The sequence below is a fragment of the Trachinotus anak genome, unplaced genomic scaffold, assembly GCF_046630095.1.
Source record: "Trachinotus anak isolate AG129_WGS33_773 ecotype Australia unplaced genomic scaffold, CSIRO_AGI_Tana_v1 ptg000010l, whole genome shotgun sequence".
Lineage (NCBI taxonomy): Eukaryota > Metazoa > Chordata > Actinopteri > Carangiformes > Carangidae > Trachinotus > Trachinotus anak.
The window spans coordinates 6,309,288-6,332,052 of record NW_027273861.1 but is presented as its reverse complement, the minus strand read 5'-3'; the positions used below and the strand labels follow the sequence as shown (position 1 = coordinate 6,332,052).

Genomic DNA, 22,765 nt, shown 5'->3' with positions numbered 1-22,765 from the left:
CATGTACTTCATGCTCGTCATCCTCAGGAGTTCACCAGCTACCTGCAGAAGCACGACGAGGTCCTGACGGAGTTGGAGAAAGCCACCAAGAGGCTGAAGAAGCTGGAGACGGTCTACAAAGAGTTTGAACTGCAGAAGGTCTGCTACCTGCCCCTCAATACTTTCCTGCTCAAACCCATCCAGCGCCTCATGCACTACAAACTCATCCTGGAGAGACTTTGCAAGCATTATTCCCCTGCACACCGTGACCACGACGACTGCAAGGGTGAGTTAGACCGTTAGTAACATGACATTAACTTAGTTTTTCCTGAAATATCCAGCCAGAATAAAAAAAAGACACGAAGTGAAATGATAAATTAATTAGTCACTAATGCCAGGATCAGAACAATAGTTCAGTCTTTTGAGATGGTCACTGTGTCTCAGCTCTTGCAGAGGCAGACGACTCAGTCAACAAATCATGTGCTGTGTCTCAATTTCCGTACCCCCGCACTCACACTTGCTATTTCAAGAGCATATGAGCGTTAGCACTGACGAGTATGGCAACAGGCAGTGCAAAAAACTGAGTGTAAAATGAACACTTGTCACCCTCAATGGTCGCCATCCTGGTTATGTAGCAGAAGTGGAAGAACCACCAACTTATTTCCAAGCTTACATAAATGGTGACCGAGAAATGGAGACACTTCGATTGCAGCATAATTTTCATGTCGGTACACGGGGGGCAAATGCAGGGAAGAAAACCATGAATTTCTAAGTCAGGTGAGCAAAGCTGCCGGCAGGCGACAGTTGCAGTCCATTGTTGAGGACGTCATTTCTGTTGAGTGCACAACAGCATTGATTGATTTGACACTTCCCTGTTGGAATTCATGCACTATGCCTGTAGATATACTGTGTACACAGTGTACAACATGTGAGTGTAGTCACTGAAGTACCTGGTTTGAGACACAGCAATAGCTTGCAGTCTTTCAAGGCTTGTGTGACTGACATAAAGGAGGTGATGGGTGAGGTGCCAAGAACCCACGTTATTGTTCCACCAAACCAGTTATATTTACCACTGCAGGTAAACAGGTCAGTCCAGCCTCTAAGAGGGGAAGCATTTTGGACATATGACTTGAACACTATTGAACCTTATGGAGCTTGAGTCCCCTGACATTCACCCTGCCCACTTAGTGATGTAGAGGGACAGCTATAGGACCTTTAGTTTACCTCTGTAAAGAAGTTTTCATGCTGTCAGTCGTGTATATAACAAATGCAACTTTTGTAAGTCATATTAATAATGCTGTGATTTTTGATAATGTGTAATTATATTTCCAGGTTTTTCTGAGAAATGTTGATAATTGGTCATGTGACCCATGTTTATGTATTTAGCACACCTGCGAGTGCTAATTCAGCTGAGCGAACCTGAAGAAGCCACAGGCAAAACACGTTGTTCGCTCTCAATAAAAGTCACAGTGAAGTCACCTCAGTCTGGGGTGGTTAAGTTTGATTTTCACTAAAGTTGTTCCTGCGACCAACCAGCACCTGATCACTAATATTGGCTGTGCATTGGGAGCTTTGTTCACAAAATATCATTCCACATATTTGTGCCCTTATCAGCCAATGTAAGAAGTGTTGTAGAGGTTGACATAAATGAGTTATCACGATGTTGTGAGGCGAGCTGTGAGGGTTTTTCCCCCAAAATGGACAGAGAAAGTTTTGGAAGACTCTTCTCTGAGCTGTGTGGTCACTACAGCCAGATGTTAATAAGTTAGACATGTAAATGTTTTGGACTCTGATCAGTGTGGTTTCTATACAGAGGCTCTGAAGGAAGTGGCGGAGATAGCCACCCAGCTGCAGAGCAGTCTGATCCGGCTGGAGAATTTCCAGAAGCTGACAGAGCTGCAGAGAGACCTGATCGGTATAGAGAACCTGACAGCACCAGGCAGGGTGAGTGCAATGACACGGAGCAGAGGGTAGGGGGCACTGGGTAACTGGGTAAAAGGGCTCATATACGTTACAGTATCTAAGAAGCTTCTTCTGTTTCTAGGAGTTCATACGTGAGGGGTGTCTGTACAAGCTCACCAAGAAGGGGCTGCAGCAAAGAATGTTCTTTCTGGTTCGTGCAAAACTACAACAGGGGCTTAAGTTTAAGATTCATTCACTATGCTGCCTGAAAATATCTGTTAATGCTCCTGTTTCTTTTTCAGTTCTCAGACATGCTCCTCTACACAAGCAAAGGTGTTACAGCAACCAATCAGTTCAAAGTGCACGGCCAGCTGCCCCTTCACGGCATGATAGTGAGTATACAAAGTCTAGGTCACCTCCTCTGAGTTTGTCCCTAGTAAACCTGCGTCAGTCCTGTAAGGACCCCACTGTGACTCCATTATCAGACGACCTGTTAAACCTGATGATGAGAGGATGTTGACACCTAGCACATTCAGTGTGAGCTGATCAGTATGTTGAGAAGGGAGGGCCCGGGTCTCCTAACCTTGCATGTCTCTGCTTCACTCCCGGCTGCAGCTCATAGTGCTGGACGCACCGGTAAGTCCTCTGAGCTCTGCCAGCTCGGATGCCCAAACCCCACCCTTCTCTTTCCCACGCTTGTGTAGACAGATCACCAGAGAGCACCCCTAGCAGAGTACTCAAGACTCACAACCATCTCAATCCGTGCAACTGTTTGCAGTTGTGCAGGGGGTCAAAATAAAATACGGACATATCAAATGATAAAAATATAAACAGGACATTGTGATGTTTCCTCTTTCCAAAACTGATAGTTGTGTTTTGGATTTAAATGTGGATCCTGAGAGGAGGTTGAATGGGAAGGAGGACATGGTTTAACTCCATACATGTGTGTGTATATATAGATGCTCCAGTAGAGGCTCTTGGCAGGTCTCTCTGTGACTTGAGACTTTCTGACTCACTTTCCCTTCTGTCAAATCCTAGTCTTAAACCACTGTAAGCACAGTTGTTCAGCTCACCATTGGAAGTGTGTCCTTGCCCTGACTACATCTCTCTGTCTGTCTCCTCTGTCTGCAGGTTGAGGAAAGTGAAAACGAGTGGTCAGTCCCCCACTGCTTCACCATCTACTCCGCTCAGAGAACCATTGTGGTGGCTGCCAGGTGAGAGTTTTATCTGAGCCTGTAAATTAAAGTAGATCTTACTCAGTTACGTTTTACGAGTATTGCTTTAATGTATATACAGAGATCAATTCATTTGGTGTAAATGTTCGGAGAGAATTGCTAATGTTTTTTATTAATGATTAAGTGATTGGAGCATGTAAAAAAATAAAAGAAATCTTACTACAGGGGTGACCCGATAGCCAAGTGGTTCGGGCACACACCATGTGGGCGCACATGCGCTGAGCAGGAGAGTTGATGGTTTGATTCCCAAGCAGCCAGACTCTTTGCTGCATGTCGTTCCCCTTCTCTCTGTCCTGTTTTCTGTCTCTCTACACTGTCCCATCAAACAATAAAGGTATAAAATGCCCAAAAAGAAAAGCTTGCTGCAATTAATGTCATAATAACCAAAATTTGTTCTGATTCAAAATTACTAGGAATAGTGTTTCTCGGCACAGTGTGATTATAAAAAAATAATGATACATTATCATGAAAATTAAATGTTACTCTCTAAATTTCTGACCTAACAAATAATTCCAATTTCTAATAACTTGAGTCCAAAGTCGCCTTGAGACCAACGTTGTGAGGAAAAACACCGAGCCGCCCTCATCAGACTGTCCTGGTTCAGTTCTGACCTCCTTGACTTTGTGTAGTTGAGAACACACAGTTCTTCTGTGCGGTGTGGTGTTACAGACACTCCAGGTGGAGTTTAGATAATAAGAATAATCTGATCATCTGACTGCAGGAGGAATTATGGATAAAAGCACAAAAATACAACAAAAGCAGTAATACACTGGAATTATTATTATAAGCAGATTATATCAAGCAAAGCAGACTCAAGTTAGTGAAATCACAGATGCTCATATCTTGTGTCTTTTTGTATTTTCAGCTCTAAGGTGGAGATGGGGAAGTGGATCGAGGATCTGAACCTGGCTATTGACATGGCCAAGAAGTCTCAAGAAAAATCCAGCATCTTCCTGGATGCTGGACTCAGCGATCGCTCCAACCGTGAGTTTCAAGTGTGACTGCACAGTAACAGTAACCAGAGAACCTGCTGAGTAGAAACGTCTGCTTCGTGTGACTTTTTTTTATACTTTCCTCAGCTGAAAACCAAAAGTTTTGAAAAGTTTTTTCCTTGGGACATAGCAACCATCTAAAAGTACAGTTAATCCCTTTCCTCCACACAACTTCCTGTCCCACCTCCTCCTCCCCTCTCCTCGCCCCTCCTCCCTCAGGATCATCTGACGAGGTTTCTCTGGAGCAGGAGTCGGAGGATGACATGAACTCCTCCCGGACTTCACTGGACAAGCAGACGCACCACCGTGCCAACACAACCATGCATGTGTGCTGGCACCGCAACACCAGTGTGTCTATGTCCGATCACAGCCTGGCTGTGGAGGTACTCCTCCTCTGCCCACATTAAGACACATACACACCCATTTGCACACCCACACACAAGTATGCACAAACACAGACCATTAGCACTTTTACTCGCATGTCAGTGACCTTCATCACCACTCCATCAGCCACCGCCGCTCTGAGGTCCATCTTTGGCGTCTCACCTCGTCTCTCTAACCCCTCAGTTTCCTCCATCGCCCCTCTCTTTTCCCTGGTGACTGTTAATATCCTGTGTTTGTACTCTCTCTGCTGTTTACTGGAGCGTGTCCTGGAAGACTCTTCGTTGTTGATTCCTGCATTTCTCTGCTGTTATTTCTCTGACACTAACATTTTCACTTCACAGACCTGGAGGATTTCCTAACTGGTTCATCTTTCCCTCTTCTTCTTCTTCTTCTTCTTCTTCTTCTTCTTCTCCTACTTCTTCTTCTTCTTCTTCTTCTTCTCCACAAAGCTAACATGCTAACACTTTCTCTGCACCCTCTCCTCCTTTTTGTCTCTTCACCCTCTCAGTCTTCGGTTCCCCGGCTGTCTCACCAGAACTTCCTCCTCGCTATCTCCTCGGTCAAGGCCAAAGACCAAACACCATCACACATGTTTGCTGGTACCGAAACCAGAACCTCTCTCTCACTGATTACCTGCGCATGAATCAGGTACTAGAGTCACAGGCCACATAATAAGACCATTCTTTCAACAAAAAAATTTGAAAATATACTAAATATGAGATAATTATGATTAATATGAATAAGGAAGAAGATGACAGAGACAGCTGCAGCTACAACTGCAGCCTCCTGTGTTAAGGTTAATTACAACACTGGCTTATTACTCCAGCTTTGGAGTTTTATTTTTATACAGTATTGGTTTCTATCAGTTATAATAAGATTATATAAGTATAGGTTTAAGTAATTGCTAAAAATAGTTTCAGGGCAACAAACACAAACATACAGGTTGGAAACAATTAACTACCAAATTATTTCAAAGTGTCCAATAATCCTTCATGGCACAACCATCAAATGTACAGCCCAAGCTGAAGTGGAGGATTGGCTGTAAACTGTGGTGGGTGTTTACAACGGTCAGTCAGGGCTGTAATCTTACATCAGACTAACAAGCAGGTTTGTGTTCAGTCCGTGTGATTGTCAGACTGCTCGTTGTTGTTGCCCTGTTTGACCTGTTTTAGCAGGAATTACTTCAGTGACTGCGGCGTTATCTCAACTGATAGAGTCAGTGGTGGGACATAGAAAAATACAGCCTGAGCTGCATTAAACTGTAGTTTTTCTTAATGAATGAATGAATAAAAAGGTCACTTACTGTCTTCATGACATTTCTTTACTATGACACAGGTCAGAGCAGCAAACGTCTCAGCTGATCATGTGAAATTACCTATTTGCACAAAACAGAGAGGAGAGCTGCTCAGTGACACCAACACAGTTGATTATGAAGTGAAAGCTGTTATTAACAAAACACACATCTTCCATGTGTTCAGTGAGATAAACCACAACCACAACCGACTTGTTTTGATAACATCAATCAACATCAGTCCTTTAATGATCACTGTCTAACCCGTGTGTGCTCTGCCGTGTCCGCCTCTGCAGAACCAGCTCTCAGGTTACCTCCTGAGGAAGTTCAAGAACAGTAACGGGTGGCAGAAACTCTGGGTCGTTTTCACCAACTTCTGCTTGTTCTTCTACAAGACTCACCAGGTGAGCCTTCACATCCTGGGATTTGTAATTCCTCAGCACAGAGCAGGTGAAAACATGTAACTGAGGTGAGAGGGGATGTTGTCGTTCACAGGACGACTTCCCGCTGGCCAGTCTCCCCCTGCTCGGCTACACAGTCAGCACCCCCGAGGAGTCTGACAGCATTCACAAGGAGTACGTCTTCAAACTGCAGTTCAAGTCCCATGTTTACTTCTTCCGGGCAGAGAGCGAGTACACCTTTGAAAGGTACGAGCACATTAACCTTATTTATAATTTATTCCATGACTCCCGCAGCACTGTCACACACTTCATGGGGTAATTTAATAATAGTTTTAAACTGGAGCCTGCAGACGTGACAACACCCGCTGTCTCTTCACAGATGGATGGAGGTGATCAAGAGTGCAGCCAGCACTACGGGCCGGATGAGCCTACTCATACCTAAAGGAGGTCCTATGGAGATAAACGGAAAGTAAATCAAACATCATGTGTCTGGAGGCTGGGCCTCTGGGACACCAGATAAACTCAATTCAGTCTCTTTAGACTCCGAGTCGATTTACAGTGAGATGAACGTTTGGATGTTAACAAGTGGAGACTGAAAGATACTGAAGCCAGTTTTGAAGTGTTAACATCTCTCAGCTTACTTCTCTAATGGTCTGTGCATTTTTCTTGATTAATGATGTAAATGATAACATTTGCTCCAGTATACGGGATATAATGAAAGGGAGACATGTACATCTGTTTGTTTTGGTTTTTTTTTTTTTTTTTTTGGTTTTTTTGCATGTGTAGTGCTCAAGTGGGCTGTTCATGTAGACTGATTTCACAGGGAGTTACTGTTTTATGGGACCAAATTCAACACAAACGGCTGAAGTTCAGGCTTTTTGAAGGACTTTTCTCTTGTGCACGTGACAAGTGAAGCTTTGTTGGGTACAGCACTGAGCTACGGTAAACAGGTGATATACAGTATGTGGAAAATGAAGGAACAGGATAGTATGTGCTCTCCTCATAGTACTTTGAAAGAGCCAGAAGGGTCTGACTGTGAGAGAGAGAGAGGTGGAGGCGAGCAGAAAGTTAATGAAACGTTGAAACAAGTTTGAGACTAGAAGCCGTTTAATTCTGGGAGATAGGTGGGAGGTTTGGAGGAATTCATGCTGCTGTATGGACAAAGACGCACACGCGATCTGGCTTCAGACATGTGACAAAGTGAACGTTTCACATGGTTTTCAGCATTAACCTGTACGTGTAAGCAGTATTTATTTCTAAAACTCTGAGGCCAGTCCAGTTTATTTACCAGTAAAGAGAAGGATGCAACAGATGTTTGAAAGGCTCAAAAGGGAGCTGCTCTGCTTAATACTCCTGATTAGTTGGGCTGTATTATTGCCAGTTTGGTGATACCTTACTATTATATGTAATCTTTTATCCTATTATTGTGCATAGGGATAACAACTCGAGGAAATACTGTGCAGTGGTTACTTTAGTGTTTGTTGCAGATTTTACTTTTTAAAACAAACCAGAAGAACATATTTTGAAGTAACTGTACTTGGTGATTATGTCTGTGTGTGTCAGGCTGTTTAGACAAATGGGAGCTGACTTATGGGAGACACTCACGACACTTCCTGTCAGTTATATAGTGCGCTACACGCAAACATGCTATTATTTGGTATATATTTTTTATGAAGACTGGAACCTTTACTGTGTGTGTGTGTGTGTGTGTGTGTGTGTGTGTGTGTGTGTGTGTGTGTGTGTGTGTGTGTGTGTGTGTGTGTGTGTGTGTGTGTGTGTGTGTGTGTGTGTGTGTGTGTGTACGTACAGAGAAGCCAAGTATGTAGTCTAACCTATACACCTCCCCTGCCTCTGGAGCTGTAACAGACGGTGATGATAGAGGGCATCTCCCAACCGTGTGTGTGTGTGTAAGAGACAGACTCTGTTGCACAGTTAACATTGAGTATGTTACTCCTATTTATTGTTTAGCATGTGATCAGGGCCGTGCTCCTGAATGCCCTCATGTAGTCTCCATGTTATTCCATTGAAAACCTAACAAATAAAACATCATTTCAGTCAGAGTGTGTGTTGCAGATTTATCAGAAAACATCTTGTCTGCAGATGTTTACCAGATGTCTAATGGTAAACTTTTACATTGTACACAGGTGTTTGCTTAAAGGTACTTTATGCTTCAACAGTACAAGAAGCTTTGCCATATCACATCTTTGCTGTCCTTTACTTATCAGATCATTTTAGCCACTGGCTTGCAGCATCTTTTAAAATAAGACAGAACCAATTCCTGTCTAAACATTCAAAAAAATATATTTTAATGTACTTTAATCACTTTTTGCAAAGGCATGAACCAGGAAAATTATAGGTGAAGCTGAGAGCCACTAATTTCTTAAGAGGTGTTATCATTCTCAAAGTTTTATCACTTTATACAACCTCACACGATGCTGCTTTGTGAGTTTGTAAGTAGAAGAACACATTATTCCCTTCAGACTCATTTTTAATGGCCATTGCCCTTTGACCAGTTTCATTTAAAGCTGTAATAGGCAGCGTTGGAGCCCACAGTCCTGCCACAGCTCCATCACACAGAAAACGACTGTATTAAATTACATGAACATCCCGCAGTTTTAACATGCCAGGAAATAGCAGGAAGTTGTCTTCCAGTCAAAGAAATCATAGTTTGCTTCACAAGAGTGTTGTTGTTTGCTTGGCTTGCTTTTTCAACATCAGTGTGACCCTAACCGGACCCACCCCAATAATTGTTTCCAAATTGCATGACTCTACTCATTACTGTACCTCTGCATGTACCTGCATTAACATTTGCACAACTGATTTACACAGAGGTGTTTAAAAGTAGGCTAAATGTAAGTATATATAGCGTGTATTTTCTTATGGTATTATATGATTCAGTTAGTTCCTTATCTGTTTTCTTACCTCCTTACAATAAGATGAATTTATGGTCTTGATATCTGGATCTGATGGAAGAAAATGCTAATTTCACGTTACACACAGGCTAGATTTGCACCTACAGTAAGTAACGGTGTATATTATAGAAACAGTAACAATGCAACAGTTTGACAATAGAAGTTTATTACACAGTCACATACACTCCAACATTTCCATCTTTAATGACGGTCCTGTAAAGTTTCCAGAGCTGAACAAAGTCTTTTCAGTTGCCCATAACAATGTCATCTAGTCTCTAATGTTGCCACAGTTAGGACAGCTGCCGAACAATAGGACAACTCTTTAGGAAACCCTTCATATAAACCCTGCTGATGGGAGGACAGTAATGAAGTAGCTACATTTACTTGATTACTGTACTTTACTGTATTTTTCGAGACACTATTTGAGTATTATTTTAATCCACTACATGCAAAAGACAAACATTGTACTTTTGACCTCACTACATTTCTATGAAGTACTTTTTTTAGTCGGAGGAATGAGTGAAAGAATTTGTCACAGGAGAAAAACCAGTCACAGCCAACTCCTTCACTGCAGCCATGTTGAGCTCAGTGCATCTTTGAACAGCTCAGTTTTAAACTTGGCAGTGGCCTAATGAACAAGTGTCCCTGCAGTTGGTAGAGCCAGAGTCATTGGTCTTTGTCAATACACACTACAGAACAATGCATTGACAATAAAGAATGTACTTTTGAATACTTAAGTATTTTCAAAGCAAGTACTCCAGTACTTTCACTTGTATTGGAGTAATATTGGACCAGGAGAAGCCTGTCGTTACTTTGACTTTGTCCACCTCTGGCTGCTGATCACCAAACCCTCAGACAAAACATGCTAAATTAATATAGGCTATATATAGGCCACATGTTCAAAGTAAAACAAGATAACTCACCACCTCCTTGAAATAAAGGGAAAAAATTGATTTGCCAGACCTTATTTACTTCTGTTCAATATGAATGTATTCATTAAAAATCTTGTGTTTTACTTATTTTAAACATTTGTTTTACTTACTTTTATTTGGCGAATGTCCTGTGTACACTCTGGTCAGCTCACTGTGTTTAAATGTGCTGGACCAGTGAAAGGAAAAAAGCATTTGATCTTTTTTTTAAATGGAGTAAAGTGAACCCAGCTGACACGTCACTTCTGGTAGAATGCTGGTATAAATACGGGCACATCTAACACATCAAGTCTTTTTTTTTTTTTTTTTTTTTTTTTTTTAATCCCAGGACAGCAACTGCAGAGACTGACAGTGTTTTTACAACAACAACTGAAAATAACATTTTGACTCACAACAAATGGAGTCAAATGACAGCAACGCAACACCCAATGATTTAGAACTATTTCATGAAACTAATAGGTTCCTCCTGCGTAAAAACACAGCCCTCTGCCTCAAAAATAAAGACCTAACTACAAAGAAGGCTTTGCAGAAAAACTTGAATGACCTGATGGGTGAACAGACACAGGACACCAACAGTGTCGCTGAGATTAGCGACACAGATGAGACAGCTTTCCATAAGTAAATCCCTACAGCTGCAGACTGTGAGTCCTTCTGCCAGGACAACAAGGTCCTCATCCACAAACAGTGTCCTCTACATGAAAAATGATAAAATCTCTGAGGACGTAGATGCTCTTCAGCAAAAAATGAATGAACTGACACAGCCGGCCAACAGAGTATCTGAAACAACAACGGAGACAGAGTTTCCCGGCAGTTACATGCAGAAACGCAAGTTCTGGCTGCAAAGGGAGAACTTAGGAAAGGGCCCAGCTGAGTTGAAAATGAAAGAAGAGCTGTTGCTCCCTAAAACGCATGAAAGGGAAACCCAGACTTTGTGCATGTGGCGAGACGAAGAGAATGCCCACAATCTCCTTCTGCAAGAGAAAGAGGCCTGTGAGGCAGGGGATGACCGTCCTCACAGAACTTATGTAAGGAAGCAGCGACAGGCCCAGATCGAACCACAGGAGAAAATGGACGCCATGACCGAGGAGATCAAGATCCTGACTAAACGAGCCCTGCAGGACAAGGAAGCTCTACAGGAGCAGTTGGGCACAAAAAGGTGAACGTGAACCAAAAGGCATGGGAACAGGAGAGAGACTGAGACCCTGGGAAAACAAATGTGAGGATGAAGAGGAAAAAAAAAAGGGGGGCGATGCAAGTCAATGAAACTGTGCAGAGAGAAGTGCTGGAGTCAGACATTGCTCTATCTATCTATCTAAAGTCTAATAAAAAACATTACATCAGTACATCTGTATGTATCGACTTCTCTGAATACACACAGACAGTATGAATGTAACTGTACACACACTGGTGCAGTCTCTGTTACCAAACATTGTTTTTTGAGTTTGTATCTAGACTAAAGGCTCATTTTGACAGGACTTGTGAGGTCAAATACTGTCACACTGTCATCATGAAAACCACTGATCACTGAAGCACAAGTCAAAGTAACAGACTCTTCATACATAACAACGAGAAGAAAGAAACGGTTTCCCTTTTTTTCCTTAGAATTACTGTGCAGTTGTGTTGCAACGCCGCACACCTGGGTTCTGTTACGTAAAATAAACGAAATGCTCGCAAAGGTGTCACTGTAAATTGGTTGAGTAATGCGTACAGCTATAAATAAGCACTGGAGGTTGCGCGGATGTGAGGTGGCTGCACTGTGATGTGGTGTTCGCTCTATACATGCTGTGCATTTTGTGTTTTGCACACTGAAACTCTGTTGTGAAACCTTAGCCAAGGCAACACACCTCAGCTGATACAAGGGAAGGTGAATTCTGTTTGAGGACACCTGGTTATGGAGGTTTATGTGCTGCAAGTAACAGAGAACTACACCAGATATCACCTGAATAAAAAGTCTCACTGACTCCTTCCATTGATAAAGCTGTTAACTAGTCAGTCGTCTTGTCTGCAGTATTACAGTAACAGGGACCTACAACACTGTTGAGCAGCCACAAAAAGCAGGGCATTCCTCAGGCATGTCCAAACAACCTAACATTGGGTGGGGCGGCTTCCCCAGAAATGCCAATATGGCTCGTCTGCCAAGGAAATCAACTCAAACTGTTTTCTGTTAGGGAGTGGAGAAGGTGTGTCAGACATCGCTGTCTCCTGTCATGATGTCTTATTTTCACAGTGACTTGGCTACACAGCACATTTCTTCCATTCGCTTTATCTAATGGCTCCAGTTAATAAATACTTTGCAGGTGACGATTTTCCATCTATGGCATGATGCATTCGTAAAAATGTCACTTTCAGAACAAGGAGAGGTCATTGTGTTGGTTCCAAACCTCATCATGGACAACTCTAATCACCACTAGATTTATGTCATAGAGGGAACACATGATACTGAGCAGAAAGGACGGAAACACTGAGTCACGGGTCCAGCACCTCGACCCACCCCAGTGAACGTGTCAGGCACTAAAGCATCAAGGTTCTGAATCTGTCGTACTTTATTCATTCAGTTACCAAAGAAATGATCAAACCACACGTGTTTGTGTGATAAATATGACGCTCAGCTGATGATTATCAGCTGAGCTGGAGGAAACAGGAGGAAACAGCTTGACTGGCTCTACAAAATCCAGAACCCACAGCCTACCAACAACAAACAGTTCACATTTCTCATCTGTTTAAATGAGGCTAGCTGTCTCCACTCTGTGCCAAGTCCAGCTAGCTAGAGTTAGCCTTATATTTACCACACGGACCTCAGAGTGGTGTCAACAGAGTAGCCTAAATAAATGCATTTGCCCAAATATCAAAGATTTCTTTAACAATATTGTATTTCACTGAAATATAAATGCAACTTTTACACCACTGTCATAATAATATATTTTAAAAGTCTACACTGTGCATTTATGACCTAAATGGTTTACTTTTTTTTTTGCAAAGATTAAAGTGACTCACACTCTTTCATGTGTCACTCTGCAGTAACTCTGTCTGAGAAAATGGCCCTGGTGATGTCAGCGGGGTGGGCTTGGAGCCAGCACTGCCAACTGGGGGCATGGAGCTTTTATTATGTTGCATTGAAGGAAATGTAAGATATTGTGTTTCTGGAGCTTGACCCATACTAGGGGCTAAAAGTCAGCACAGGCTTATCTCATTTTCTGCCGCTTTGACGTTGACCATTCTCGATTTATTCTGTCTCTCACAAGCCCCCCAACTTTACAGAAGTGCATTTCTAAATAGATGGAGTAAGAGTTCAGTCAAAAACATACCAGGCTTCTGCTTTCTGTGAGACTGTTATCTGGGCCACCTTTAACAGTTTTTGACCTCTGGAGTAATCCTCAACAACAACACTTTCCAGCCTCTGCCTCACAGCCTGCACTTGATCATCAGCTCCTCACTCAGGATGGTGTAGACCAAGATAAAACGTGTTTTATTTTGACGAGCTTCTTGTGTGTTTCCTGTTGAATAGAAGACACCCGGCGGACTATCTGAAGCTGAGGATTGTTGATTTATGCGCACACACACTAATAAATCCAGTTATTAGAGTGCTCGCTGTGTGAGTTGGGACGGGGCCGGAGGGGCGGCGCTTGTGTCGGTCTGCTTATCTCCGCCTTTGGGCTCCACAATAAGTGCCCTTAGAAGGACAGCCCGTCGCACTGTGAGCTTGGGAGCAGTTTTTGCGCCTGGACTGCGGCAGTAAATCCTCAGTCCGCAGAAGTCAGCGATCATAAGCGCTCTTCTGCTCCGCGACGGGCTCAGGTGGAGCCTGTGTAGGATGATGGTGTAGCCGGGGCTTATTCACATATTGATCACCGGGTAAGTGTAACTTCATTGTCTCGCCTTCATGTTCCTGCCTTCAGGCGCACTGACACTAACTGTCTGGACTGACAGAGAACTTCTCCGGTCTGGTGTGGAGCCTCTCGCCTACATGTTGCCCTCCGTGTCTGCAGCCCGGGCTTTATATAACCCGCAGCTGCAGTGGTTCTGGCTGGGACCGCTTTATCCAGGCTATCAAAAGATGCCCGCAAACTAATCCGCCTGTTTGTTATGCAGGGCAATCTCCATAAGTCTTGCTGTCTGCTAGAAGAGGAGCTGCAGGAGGCGCGCCGGGGGCAGGCGGCCGCTGCGTGTGGCGGTGGAGGCGGGGAGGTGAGCGGCGCACCCGGCGGCGGATGACAGGGGCATGGAGATGTTGCGCCGCTCCTCTGTGTTTGCGGCTGAAGTGTTTGACCGCTCGCCCACCGACAAGGAGCTGGTGTCCCAGGCCAAAGCACTGTGCAGGGACTACATCCATTCCAGGCTGAACCGTGCCGGGATAGGCTGGTCTAATCCTGACCACGGGCTGGCTGCATCAGGTGGGGCGCTGGGAGAGATATCCACGGTCCTGCTGTGGCTGGGTGAGTTTTTAAGGTGGTTTCCTGCTCAGACCATCACGCAGTAGCCTCTACGCGTACAGAGGCTGATGGTCATGGTCAGTGTGCCCTTCATGGTTTTTACAGTGTTCAAAGACAAACAGTATTTCTGTAATATTCATACTGAGTTTAATTTTTTGCTATAGCTGCCATGGAGGCGCAGAGGTTGTGTCCTTGGGCTTTTCCTTGGGATGTCAGGGCCAAAAGTGCATTTAATAACTTATGAAGTAAAGTTTTACATGGTGGTTATTTAAAAAAAACAAAAACACATGTACCAATATGCTGAGTGTGCTTGAATTTGACCACTGGTCAAGAAACATGAAGACAGCATTTGAACAATAAATGGAATTTATACCTAAAAGAGAACAAGGAAACTCTAACCCTGATGCAGAGAAACTCTGGGATGTAGGACTGTTCTCAGTAGATGCATACTTATATCTCATCAAAGTGTCTTACGGGTGGGGGGGGCTTCCTGACATAGAAAATCCTGGCTGCTTGGATCCTGTTTGTCTTTACGTTTCGTCATTCAGAAATGTGTCGTGGGATCACCTTTCATTTTCAGTGGAAGACCTTGAAGTGATTCCAGGGAATCCTGCAACAACAGTTTCATTTCAGTATTACTCCCCTGCCTAGATGTTTGCCCACAATGAAAACCGATGAGACACAAATGGCTCTGCCAGTGTGAGGTTTCACTTTAGCATTTACCACACTATCCCACCTGTGCCTTGGCTTGTTATGAAATTCACTGGAAACTCAAACCCAACCGAGATGGAAAATTGAATCTTGGGAACAGGTCTGGGCTCCAAAATTGGTTAAAAAATGTGAGATGGTTGGCAAACCTCTGAGACCAACCTCTATTATACATAGTAAGTTAATTTATTTTGGACCTTGTAAAATCAAAATTTGAAAAGTACACTTATTCACTTTCTTGCTGGGCCTTAGATGACTGTATGTACAGTAAATCTGTAGCTGGAGCCACTTAGCTTAGCACTTTTCATTTGTAACAGGATTAATGTGTTATTGCTTCTTTCAAAAGTTACATAGTCTCTCTGTGGCAGAAATGCAAAGTAAGAGCCACTTAAAACTTTCAGTAGAGATCTCATTAAATTTAAGTTTTCTCCTCAGTTGATCTTCTTTTGTTCTGTCCAGGAAACGAGTTGGAATACCTTCGACCCAACGTTTACCGAAACGTAGCGCGACAGCTGAACATCACAGTGGCATCAGAGAGCGTGGTGTCCGATGCCTTCCTGGCTGTGGCTGCAGACATTTTCTCCACAGGTAGGTCCTCGCCAAAATCTTGATGTACTGTAAATCATGCCATGCGTGTAGGCCTGCATCATGGGAACTAACTCTAGTGCTTTGTTATCAGGTTTATCTCTGACCTTCAAAAACTTGGAAGATGTTTGTCCTTTTAGGGAAGTTCTTCATTTTGTTGTAATTGGGAAGGAGGAACTTCAGAGCTTGAGGCCTTAACAATAAAGTTATTGAAAGCTTGGAGTACTTATGTTACTTCTCCTATTAATGCTTTTTCGTTGAATTAACATTATATTCTTCCTGCCTAAAGTAAACCAATTTCGGTCTGCTTTTTCCATGTAAACACTTCTAAAGTAGGCTGACCACAGGATTCCCTAGTTAGTCAGAGACATTTTGTTGCTGTCATTATCCCCTCCAGGAAAGGAAACCTAGGGAAAATTCAGCCCATATTAGGTTAACATGTTGCCAGAGTGAGTGATTGTTAGAGACAGTTCAAACCCCACCCTAGGAGCTCAGTCATGTATCTCAACTGGCTTATTCCTCAGGGAATGTAACAAAGCAGTCCACTGCAAAGGTAATTAAGAGTCAACTGTAAACTCAAGAAAATCAGATACGTTTTGTCCTTAGTATGAGCAGAGTTTCTTGAAAACATGTTGACTGCTTCAAATATATTAAAATTAAAGAACATCTATCTTCATCCAAACATGCTCTTGCGGATATGATTATGACTGCGGTGTTTATTTAGGGATTTACATGGGGAAAAACAAATTGTAATTAGGCTTTAGTTTCAGTTCAGAGGTTTTAGAAAGTAGACCTCCATGATTACAGTGTAAATTTGAACGTACAGTAAAGCTGTCGGCCTCGACCTGTCACTCTGTGAAGAGGAAGTCATGGGCAGCAGTAGATTATGACCACAAACTTGTCTAATGTGCATGAGCTCAGTCACCAGTGTAATGCTGCTTTCCACAATGCACTGATAAACTACAGCAAAAATGTTTTCTGACAGCCTATATGTTACACTATGCAGCAGTGCAGGATGAGAAGCCTTTTTTTTTTTTTTGCTTTGAGTTCCCTTTTTTGAAACATTTATTTAAGATATTTTATATTAACAACAGATCAAATAACTGTGTGTTAAGTGAACTAACTACATGTCCATCATCAAATTGCAAAGTTAGCTACAAGCTAGTAAACATAGTGAAGCATTTAGCTGCTGATAATCCAGATATTTTGCTCAGGAGCTGGCGAAGACAAAAAGCAGAGCCAAATCAGTCAATGCAGGTTTAAAAGTTTTCTCTCACAGTTCCCCCGACTTGACGGAAGTACAATATTAAACCTCTGGAGTATCGCTTTTGCTCAAGTAGTGGGCACAGTAGTGGTCCATCTGATGCGGTGTCCTATTGGTACACTTACATATTTCAGTTTTGCCTTTACATTAAGAAAAGCATGTATTTTCCACCATAGAGCTGAGGCACCCTAATAGCTTAAGTGAAACACAAAGTGGACCCTGTCAGTCTGTGTACAGCATTAGATCAGATAGCACCTGAGGTGGAACCCCATGTTAGGTCATGTTGAAAGGGTCACTACATTGATGTGACACATTAGGGTCAAGGAGAGCACTCCTGAAAACGACACTCTGTGGCTTTGAAAGTAGCTTTGTCAAGTATGAGAAAATACCCCTGGTGATGTCATCTGGGTTATCTCATCTTGGGCTTGGAGACTTCTATTATTATAAGGGAAAATGTACAAACTGGGAGTGTGGAGTTTGGCAGGAAGTTTGCAACAAAAGACACGGCTGAGTTGTATTTTGGGGAATGTGTAGGATCCAACATTTTTAGAGCCTGACCCATGCTGGAAGCTGAAAGTCAGAATATCTCAGCCCCTGCTGCATCGGTTTCAACCCTTCTTATTTTAGTTTGACTCTCACAAGGTTCCCAAAGGAGGCTTTAGTTTTAATTTAGTCAACTCCCACATGGGATCTCCATAAAAACAGAAATTTATAAAGAAAATAAGAACAAAGAAAGCACTTGTTGTTGATAAGATTTTTTTTCCATGTCAACATCTGCACAATGACTTTCCTGATGACTCTCTGTGCACAACGACCAATCTGGGCAAATGAATTTGTTCAAACTGATTAACATTTAATGGCCATTTTACACCCTGTGTGATGCAGCATGCATCTGTTATATAACCACTGACTGGAGGTTTTATTTAACCCTGTTTTTTATGTCATTCCAGTTATTTACATGATTCTTATCCTAAAGCTGGCACAGTCTTGTTTTCTTAACAACACGGAGATGTTGCTTTAGTATTTCTTCATACTTTATTATCTGTGCTGTCTTCTCCCACCCTGATGATTACAATTAGTTGGCACAATTACTTCTAAGTATTCATAATGTAACTGCTAGACTTTTCACATCTTGTAATTTAATTTAACTATTATATTTCGTTAATGTTTATGTTGCTTCCTTTATTTTTTGGAGCTCTTTGTACCAAAATTTTGGTTTAACAGATAAACCTTACCTTACTCTCGTCTTCTTAGAAGTGCACACAGTGTACCATCCTGCAAAGTCCAGAGTTCGCCGTTAAAGAGAAACGTGAGCGCCGTTCATGAGATTCTAGGAATGAATCAGACGACAGTTAAAGGAGATGGATGGAGTTGAGGCTCAGTTTGTATGTGTTGGACCTACAGTATAAACCCTACAGACATAGTTTGTAGCTTTGACTGTAAATGGTGTGGGGGTAGAAAGCTGTACTCAACATCAATTCAATTCAGTTTTATTTATATAGAGTCGAATCAGAACATGCATTATCTCAAGGCTCTCTGAGCTAAGACCAAAGTTGGAAAAATGATCTGCTCACTAATCTGGTGAGGCGTACCGCCTGGCTGCTGCGCCCAGCCCTGTGTTTGGGTTTTCTTCTTTGTGGGACAGACAGGCATGCAGCCCTCATGCCTGGCTGCTGCTGAGGTTTTATAATTTGTTCATCCATCTTTGAAGAGAGCTGCTGACACAGACGTTTACTGCCCTAAAACCTACTTCAGCTGCTCAAAAAGAGCAGTCGCTCCACTTTACCATTTTGTTGATTCATCAGATAGCAGCTTGTAAATGATTGTGGATAAAGCTTTGGGGCGGGATGTAATGTGTTTGTTCTAACAGTGTTTAAACTTGTGTCTCTTTGTCAGGTGTAACATGGGGAAAGGTGGTGTCTTTATACGCCGTGGCAGGGGCCTTGGCAGTGGACTGTGTACGCCACGGTCATCCAGCCATGGTCCATACCATCGTCGACTGCATGGGCGAGTTTGTCCGCAAGAGTCTGACCTCCTGGTTAAAAAGAAGAGGGGGCTGGGTAAGGGAAACCTTTTTTTTTTTAACTGGCGATGTGTTCGTCTGGCTCCCTGAGTGTATGTGAGTGTTGTTGATTCTGCTCTAAGGCCTCTAGTTTGACAACAGTAGTGTAGCACAGATGGCTGATAAAGCCGTGGCAGCGTGTGTACGTGCTTCTGTTTGTGCTGGCATACCCTGCTGTGCTTGGTGTGGCCAAGTATTTTAAGCTCACTGTAAAGTCATTAAACCTTATTATGTCTGCTCTAAATCACAACATGGATAGTATGGGAATATGATACCAACATTATCCAGGGCTTGAAATGATAAAATACATTAAGTGAACCAATGCTCAGATTTTTATAACTTCTTTATAACTTCTAAATCAAACTCTTCTTTTGGTCTGATTTATGAATTTACATTTTAAAGCAACGAGCTGCGAATCTGAACATTTGAGAAGCTGGAACTATTAAATGTTTGGTATTTGTGCTGGAAAATTTAACATTTTTCTTGAGTAATTGATTATCAAAATAGTTGTCAGTTAATTTTCTGTCAATCAATTAATTGCCTAATAATTTGATAATATTTTTACATTGTTTTTTAACTGACTCTCCTCTTGCTATCTGAGAGCCTTTTGAAAGAACAGACAGACACGGTCCCTGTAATATTCTGCAGATACGTTGGCTACTATTATAGAAAAACATTATTAACTCACTGGTGAACATATATGTGGTAATGTACAACTACATTTAATCTGCTTTAAGTATTAAAAAGGTATACTTACAACAATGATGGCCGTGAATATTATATTATCATATCAATATTTTGAATATTTTGTACTGATGGTAGAAATTAAATAGAAAATCCAAGTATGTGAATTTTACATTAAAGTACTGAGCACTACTACTTACTTTAGAAATGTAACAGGTTACAGATTACTAATTACCATGTTAAAAATGCAATAAGTAGTGTGATTGTTACTTCATCAAAAATAATGTATATAATTTCATATGATTACTTTGTATTTAAGGAAAGTTCATATTTAATGAAAACATAGTGCAGAATGAAGTTTGTGAGTGTTATTAGTTACATTAGTTACATTCTACATATCAGCTTTTTACTAGGAGGAAAATATTCAGATCTAACTGCGTTTTGATAATGAATAATAATATCAGCTATAATCAACAACAAATCTCATATTTAGGCTTGTTATTTTTTACAGAATTGGAATTTGTTAATGTTGTCAGGTCACAGTGCATGAGGAATCCACAACAGCTGACTTTGATTTAACTTTTCATTTTTTGAGCATGAAAAAAAAATGTGGTGCTTTCTGTAGATTCCTGTTTACAGGAAAAGCCTTTAAAAGCCCTTCTGATAAAATCCTGCAGAAACAATAAAGTGAAACTCAGCCCCCAAGAAGTAACAAGGCCTGGCAGTGTGCCTCTGCCTGTGCTCCGCTCTGCAGGGAAGAGCACAACAACTGAGCAAATGAATGCTCTTGTACTCAGAAACATGGCACCCAAGTCAGCTGTTTTGAAAATAAGTGGAGTGTGACAAAATGAAGAGCAAGGCATTGTATAACTGACCTCATAAGCACAAATGAGGGACCTGTTCTTATTCCACAGCTGCAGTCTGAGCTCAGTCTGTAATCTCTCTACACTGGGAGATGATGTCAGCATGTAGGAGACCTTTTTAATATTTAGTGATATAAAGGACCAGTTGGATCTGAAGAGTGTTTAGTGTCAGGATTGACATTAAACTGTGCTGTCTGGGTTGTTTCATTTTCTATTGAAGTCATAGTTTCTTTAGTAGAGTGTTGTAATAAGCCTTGCTGAGATTACCGTGTGGGCCTTGGCTTTGAAATAACATATTTGTGGGTAGGTTGTACATCTTGTCACTGCAGATTCTCAGAATACTGACTGATTAACAACACGTGTTGGATTTCTACCACTGTGAAACAAACACTGGAGAATATTTGTTTCAAATGTGACTCGTCCGTGTTGTCTTATGTGATAATCAGGATTCATGCAGTGATCTCTGTGTCCTCTCTGCTGTTACAGGTGGATGTAACAAAATGTGTGGTGAACACTGATCCCAGCTTCCGCTCTCACTGGCTGGTGACTGCTGCCTGTGCCTTCGGACACTATGTGAAGGCCATCGTGTTATACCTCCTCAGGGAGAAGTGATAGACAGAGTCACACGCTGGATTCGGAGCAGACTGACCAGCACTGCACACCACCACCACCACCACCACCACCACTCCACGGAAGCATCCACTGCTTTGGATTATGTTTACACTCATTTGCACTGAGCCTTCACTGATGAACACCCATCCCTTCGTAGACAATGGACTTCTCCTGCTTCGTCTGCTTCCCCATGGCTATTTATTATGAAAGTTTATACAGTGTATTGGCACACATCTGACATGAATGTATAAAATCACCTATTGTTAATGTTTTTGCTTTTCATTTTTCCATAAACAGCAGAGTTGACCATTTTCATGCCTTTTCATGACTTGGCAGGGGTTTGGCTGCCCCTAGTGGTTAAAACTGGTAACTTCCGTATCACTCTTGAGGACTTGGTCCTACTAAAATCTCCATTTCTCACCTGGATGGCATATGCAGACCACATCATATTTTCTTTTAAGTAAGGGACTGTATGAAAATTATTCGGGGGATGGGGGTCATAAAGGGGGAAGGGTTTATGTATTTCTTACTCTTTGCTGTCAGGAGGGGTAGTCTTTGTCTTAGTCCAGATTTTTTTAGCTTTAGCAACAATCCTGTCTCTGTTTCGGGGTTTTATTTTTCTCATTACAATAGCTAGTATCTAGCAGTTCTGGTTTCTTTTAGCCTATTAATGCTTAACTAAAAGAACATTTTTAATTGACTTCAGGATGGCCTTGCTTTAAAAAAGTCCACTAAAAGATTTAGGCCCCCTCCCCCCCTCCCCCCCTCCCCCCTCACCTGATTCATTAGGGAATCAGGTGAATTGAGCCTACACCTGCTATAAAAAGTATTTCAGACAGCACTATGCAACTCTTGGTCTCTGTATTTCTTTTTCATTGTAAGGCAGTCTGTTGTATTGCTGTATTGTGATAGCAGAAACGCTAAGCTGCAGTTTTCTTTGAGTTAGAGCACTTTGATGACATTTCAGTTTGAGTAGAACTTATTCCATGAATAATTTCACTTTTATATGGCACATGGGACTAGGTGACCTAGAAAATGAGCAAATTTGTGTTAGTCATGTGCAACTGTAAATATTAACGTTAATAAATGGTTCTTACAACTATTCTTTAGGTCTGCAGTTGTAAATTTACAACTATAGATGGGTGACAGATGAAAATCCACATACAGGTTCTTCTTAAGGTGTTGGGTCATCATGTGCCACCAGAACAACTTCAGTGCTCCTTGACATTCATTTTACAAGGGTTGAGATCTGGTGTTTGTGAAGGTCGTAGCAAATGATTCACATAATTTTAATTCTCATCAAACCATTCAGTGAGTCCTTGGGCTACATGGCCAGGGGCAGTCTCCTCCTGGAAGAGACCATTCCTATCAAGATAGAAATGTTTCATTTGTGCAGTGACCCTTCCCTCTAAGGGGACAAGTGGTCCCAAACCATGCCAGGAAACTGTCCCCCACAACATAACAGAGCCACCGTATCTCCTCACTGTCGAGGTCAAGCATGGAGAATGGCAAAGGATGACTCATCTAACTAT

The 22,765-nt window shown here is 42.1% G+C and overlaps 2 protein-coding genes across 4 annotated transcripts in view; both read left to right on the top strand.

The window, feature by feature from the left end:
- farp2 (FERM, RhoGEF and pleckstrin domain protein 2) overlaps nt 1-8,244 on the top strand; it is a 28,704-nt gene extending 20,460 nt beyond the window's left edge. For all 3 annotated transcript variants that reach the window (XM_071487212.1, XM_071487210.1, XM_071487211.1), the window contains exons 18-27: nt 28-265; nt 1,793-1,923; nt 2,024-2,092; nt 2,184-2,273; nt 3,013-3,095; nt 3,982-4,100; nt 4,328-4,491; nt 6,080-6,187; nt 6,279-6,430; nt 6,564-8,244. In XM_071487212.1, the coding sequence (XP_071343313.1) occupies nt 28-265; nt 1,793-1,923; nt 2,024-2,092; nt 2,184-2,273; nt 3,013-3,095; nt 3,982-4,100; nt 4,328-4,491; nt 6,080-6,187; nt 6,279-6,430; nt 6,564-6,657 (1,248 nt within the window). In that variant the 3' untranslated portion in view covers nt 6,658-8,244. The remainder of the gene's footprint in view (nt 1-27; nt 266-1,792; nt 1,924-2,023; nt 2,093-2,183; nt 2,274-3,012; nt 3,096-3,981; nt 4,101-4,327; nt 4,492-6,079; nt 6,188-6,278; nt 6,431-6,563) is intronic.
- Nucleotides 8,245-10,377: 2,133 nt separating this feature from the next.
- Nucleotides 10,378-22,335, top strand: boka (BCL2 family apoptosis regulator BOK a). Its single transcript, XM_071487218.1, has 5 exons — nt 10,378-13,877; nt 14,115-14,458; nt 15,623-15,751; nt 18,909-19,072; nt 21,108-22,335. The coding sequence occupies exons 2-5, from the start codon at nt 14,245-14,247 to the stop codon at nt 21,231-21,233; spliced, it is 633 nt and encodes a 210-aa protein (XP_071343319.1). The 5' UTR covers nt 10,378-13,877; nt 14,115-14,244; the 3' UTR covers nt 21,234-22,335.
- Nucleotides 22,336-22,765: the final 430 nt, after the last annotated feature.

Excerpts from the sequence above, each read along its gene's own strand:
- boka (XM_071487218.1), top strand. The coding sequence starts at position 14,245 with ATGGAGATGTTGCGCCGCTCCTCTGTGTTTGCGGCTGAAGTGTTTGAC. Across the intron at positions 15,752-18,908 it reads TGCAGACATTTTCTCCACAG|GTGTAACATGGGGAAAGGTG; the intron begins GTAGGTCCTCGC and ends TCTCTTTGTCAG. Across the intron at positions 19,073-21,107 it reads TAAAAAGAAGAGGGGGCTGG|GTGGATGTAACAAAATGTGT; the intron begins GTAAGGGAAACC and ends CTGCTGTTACAG.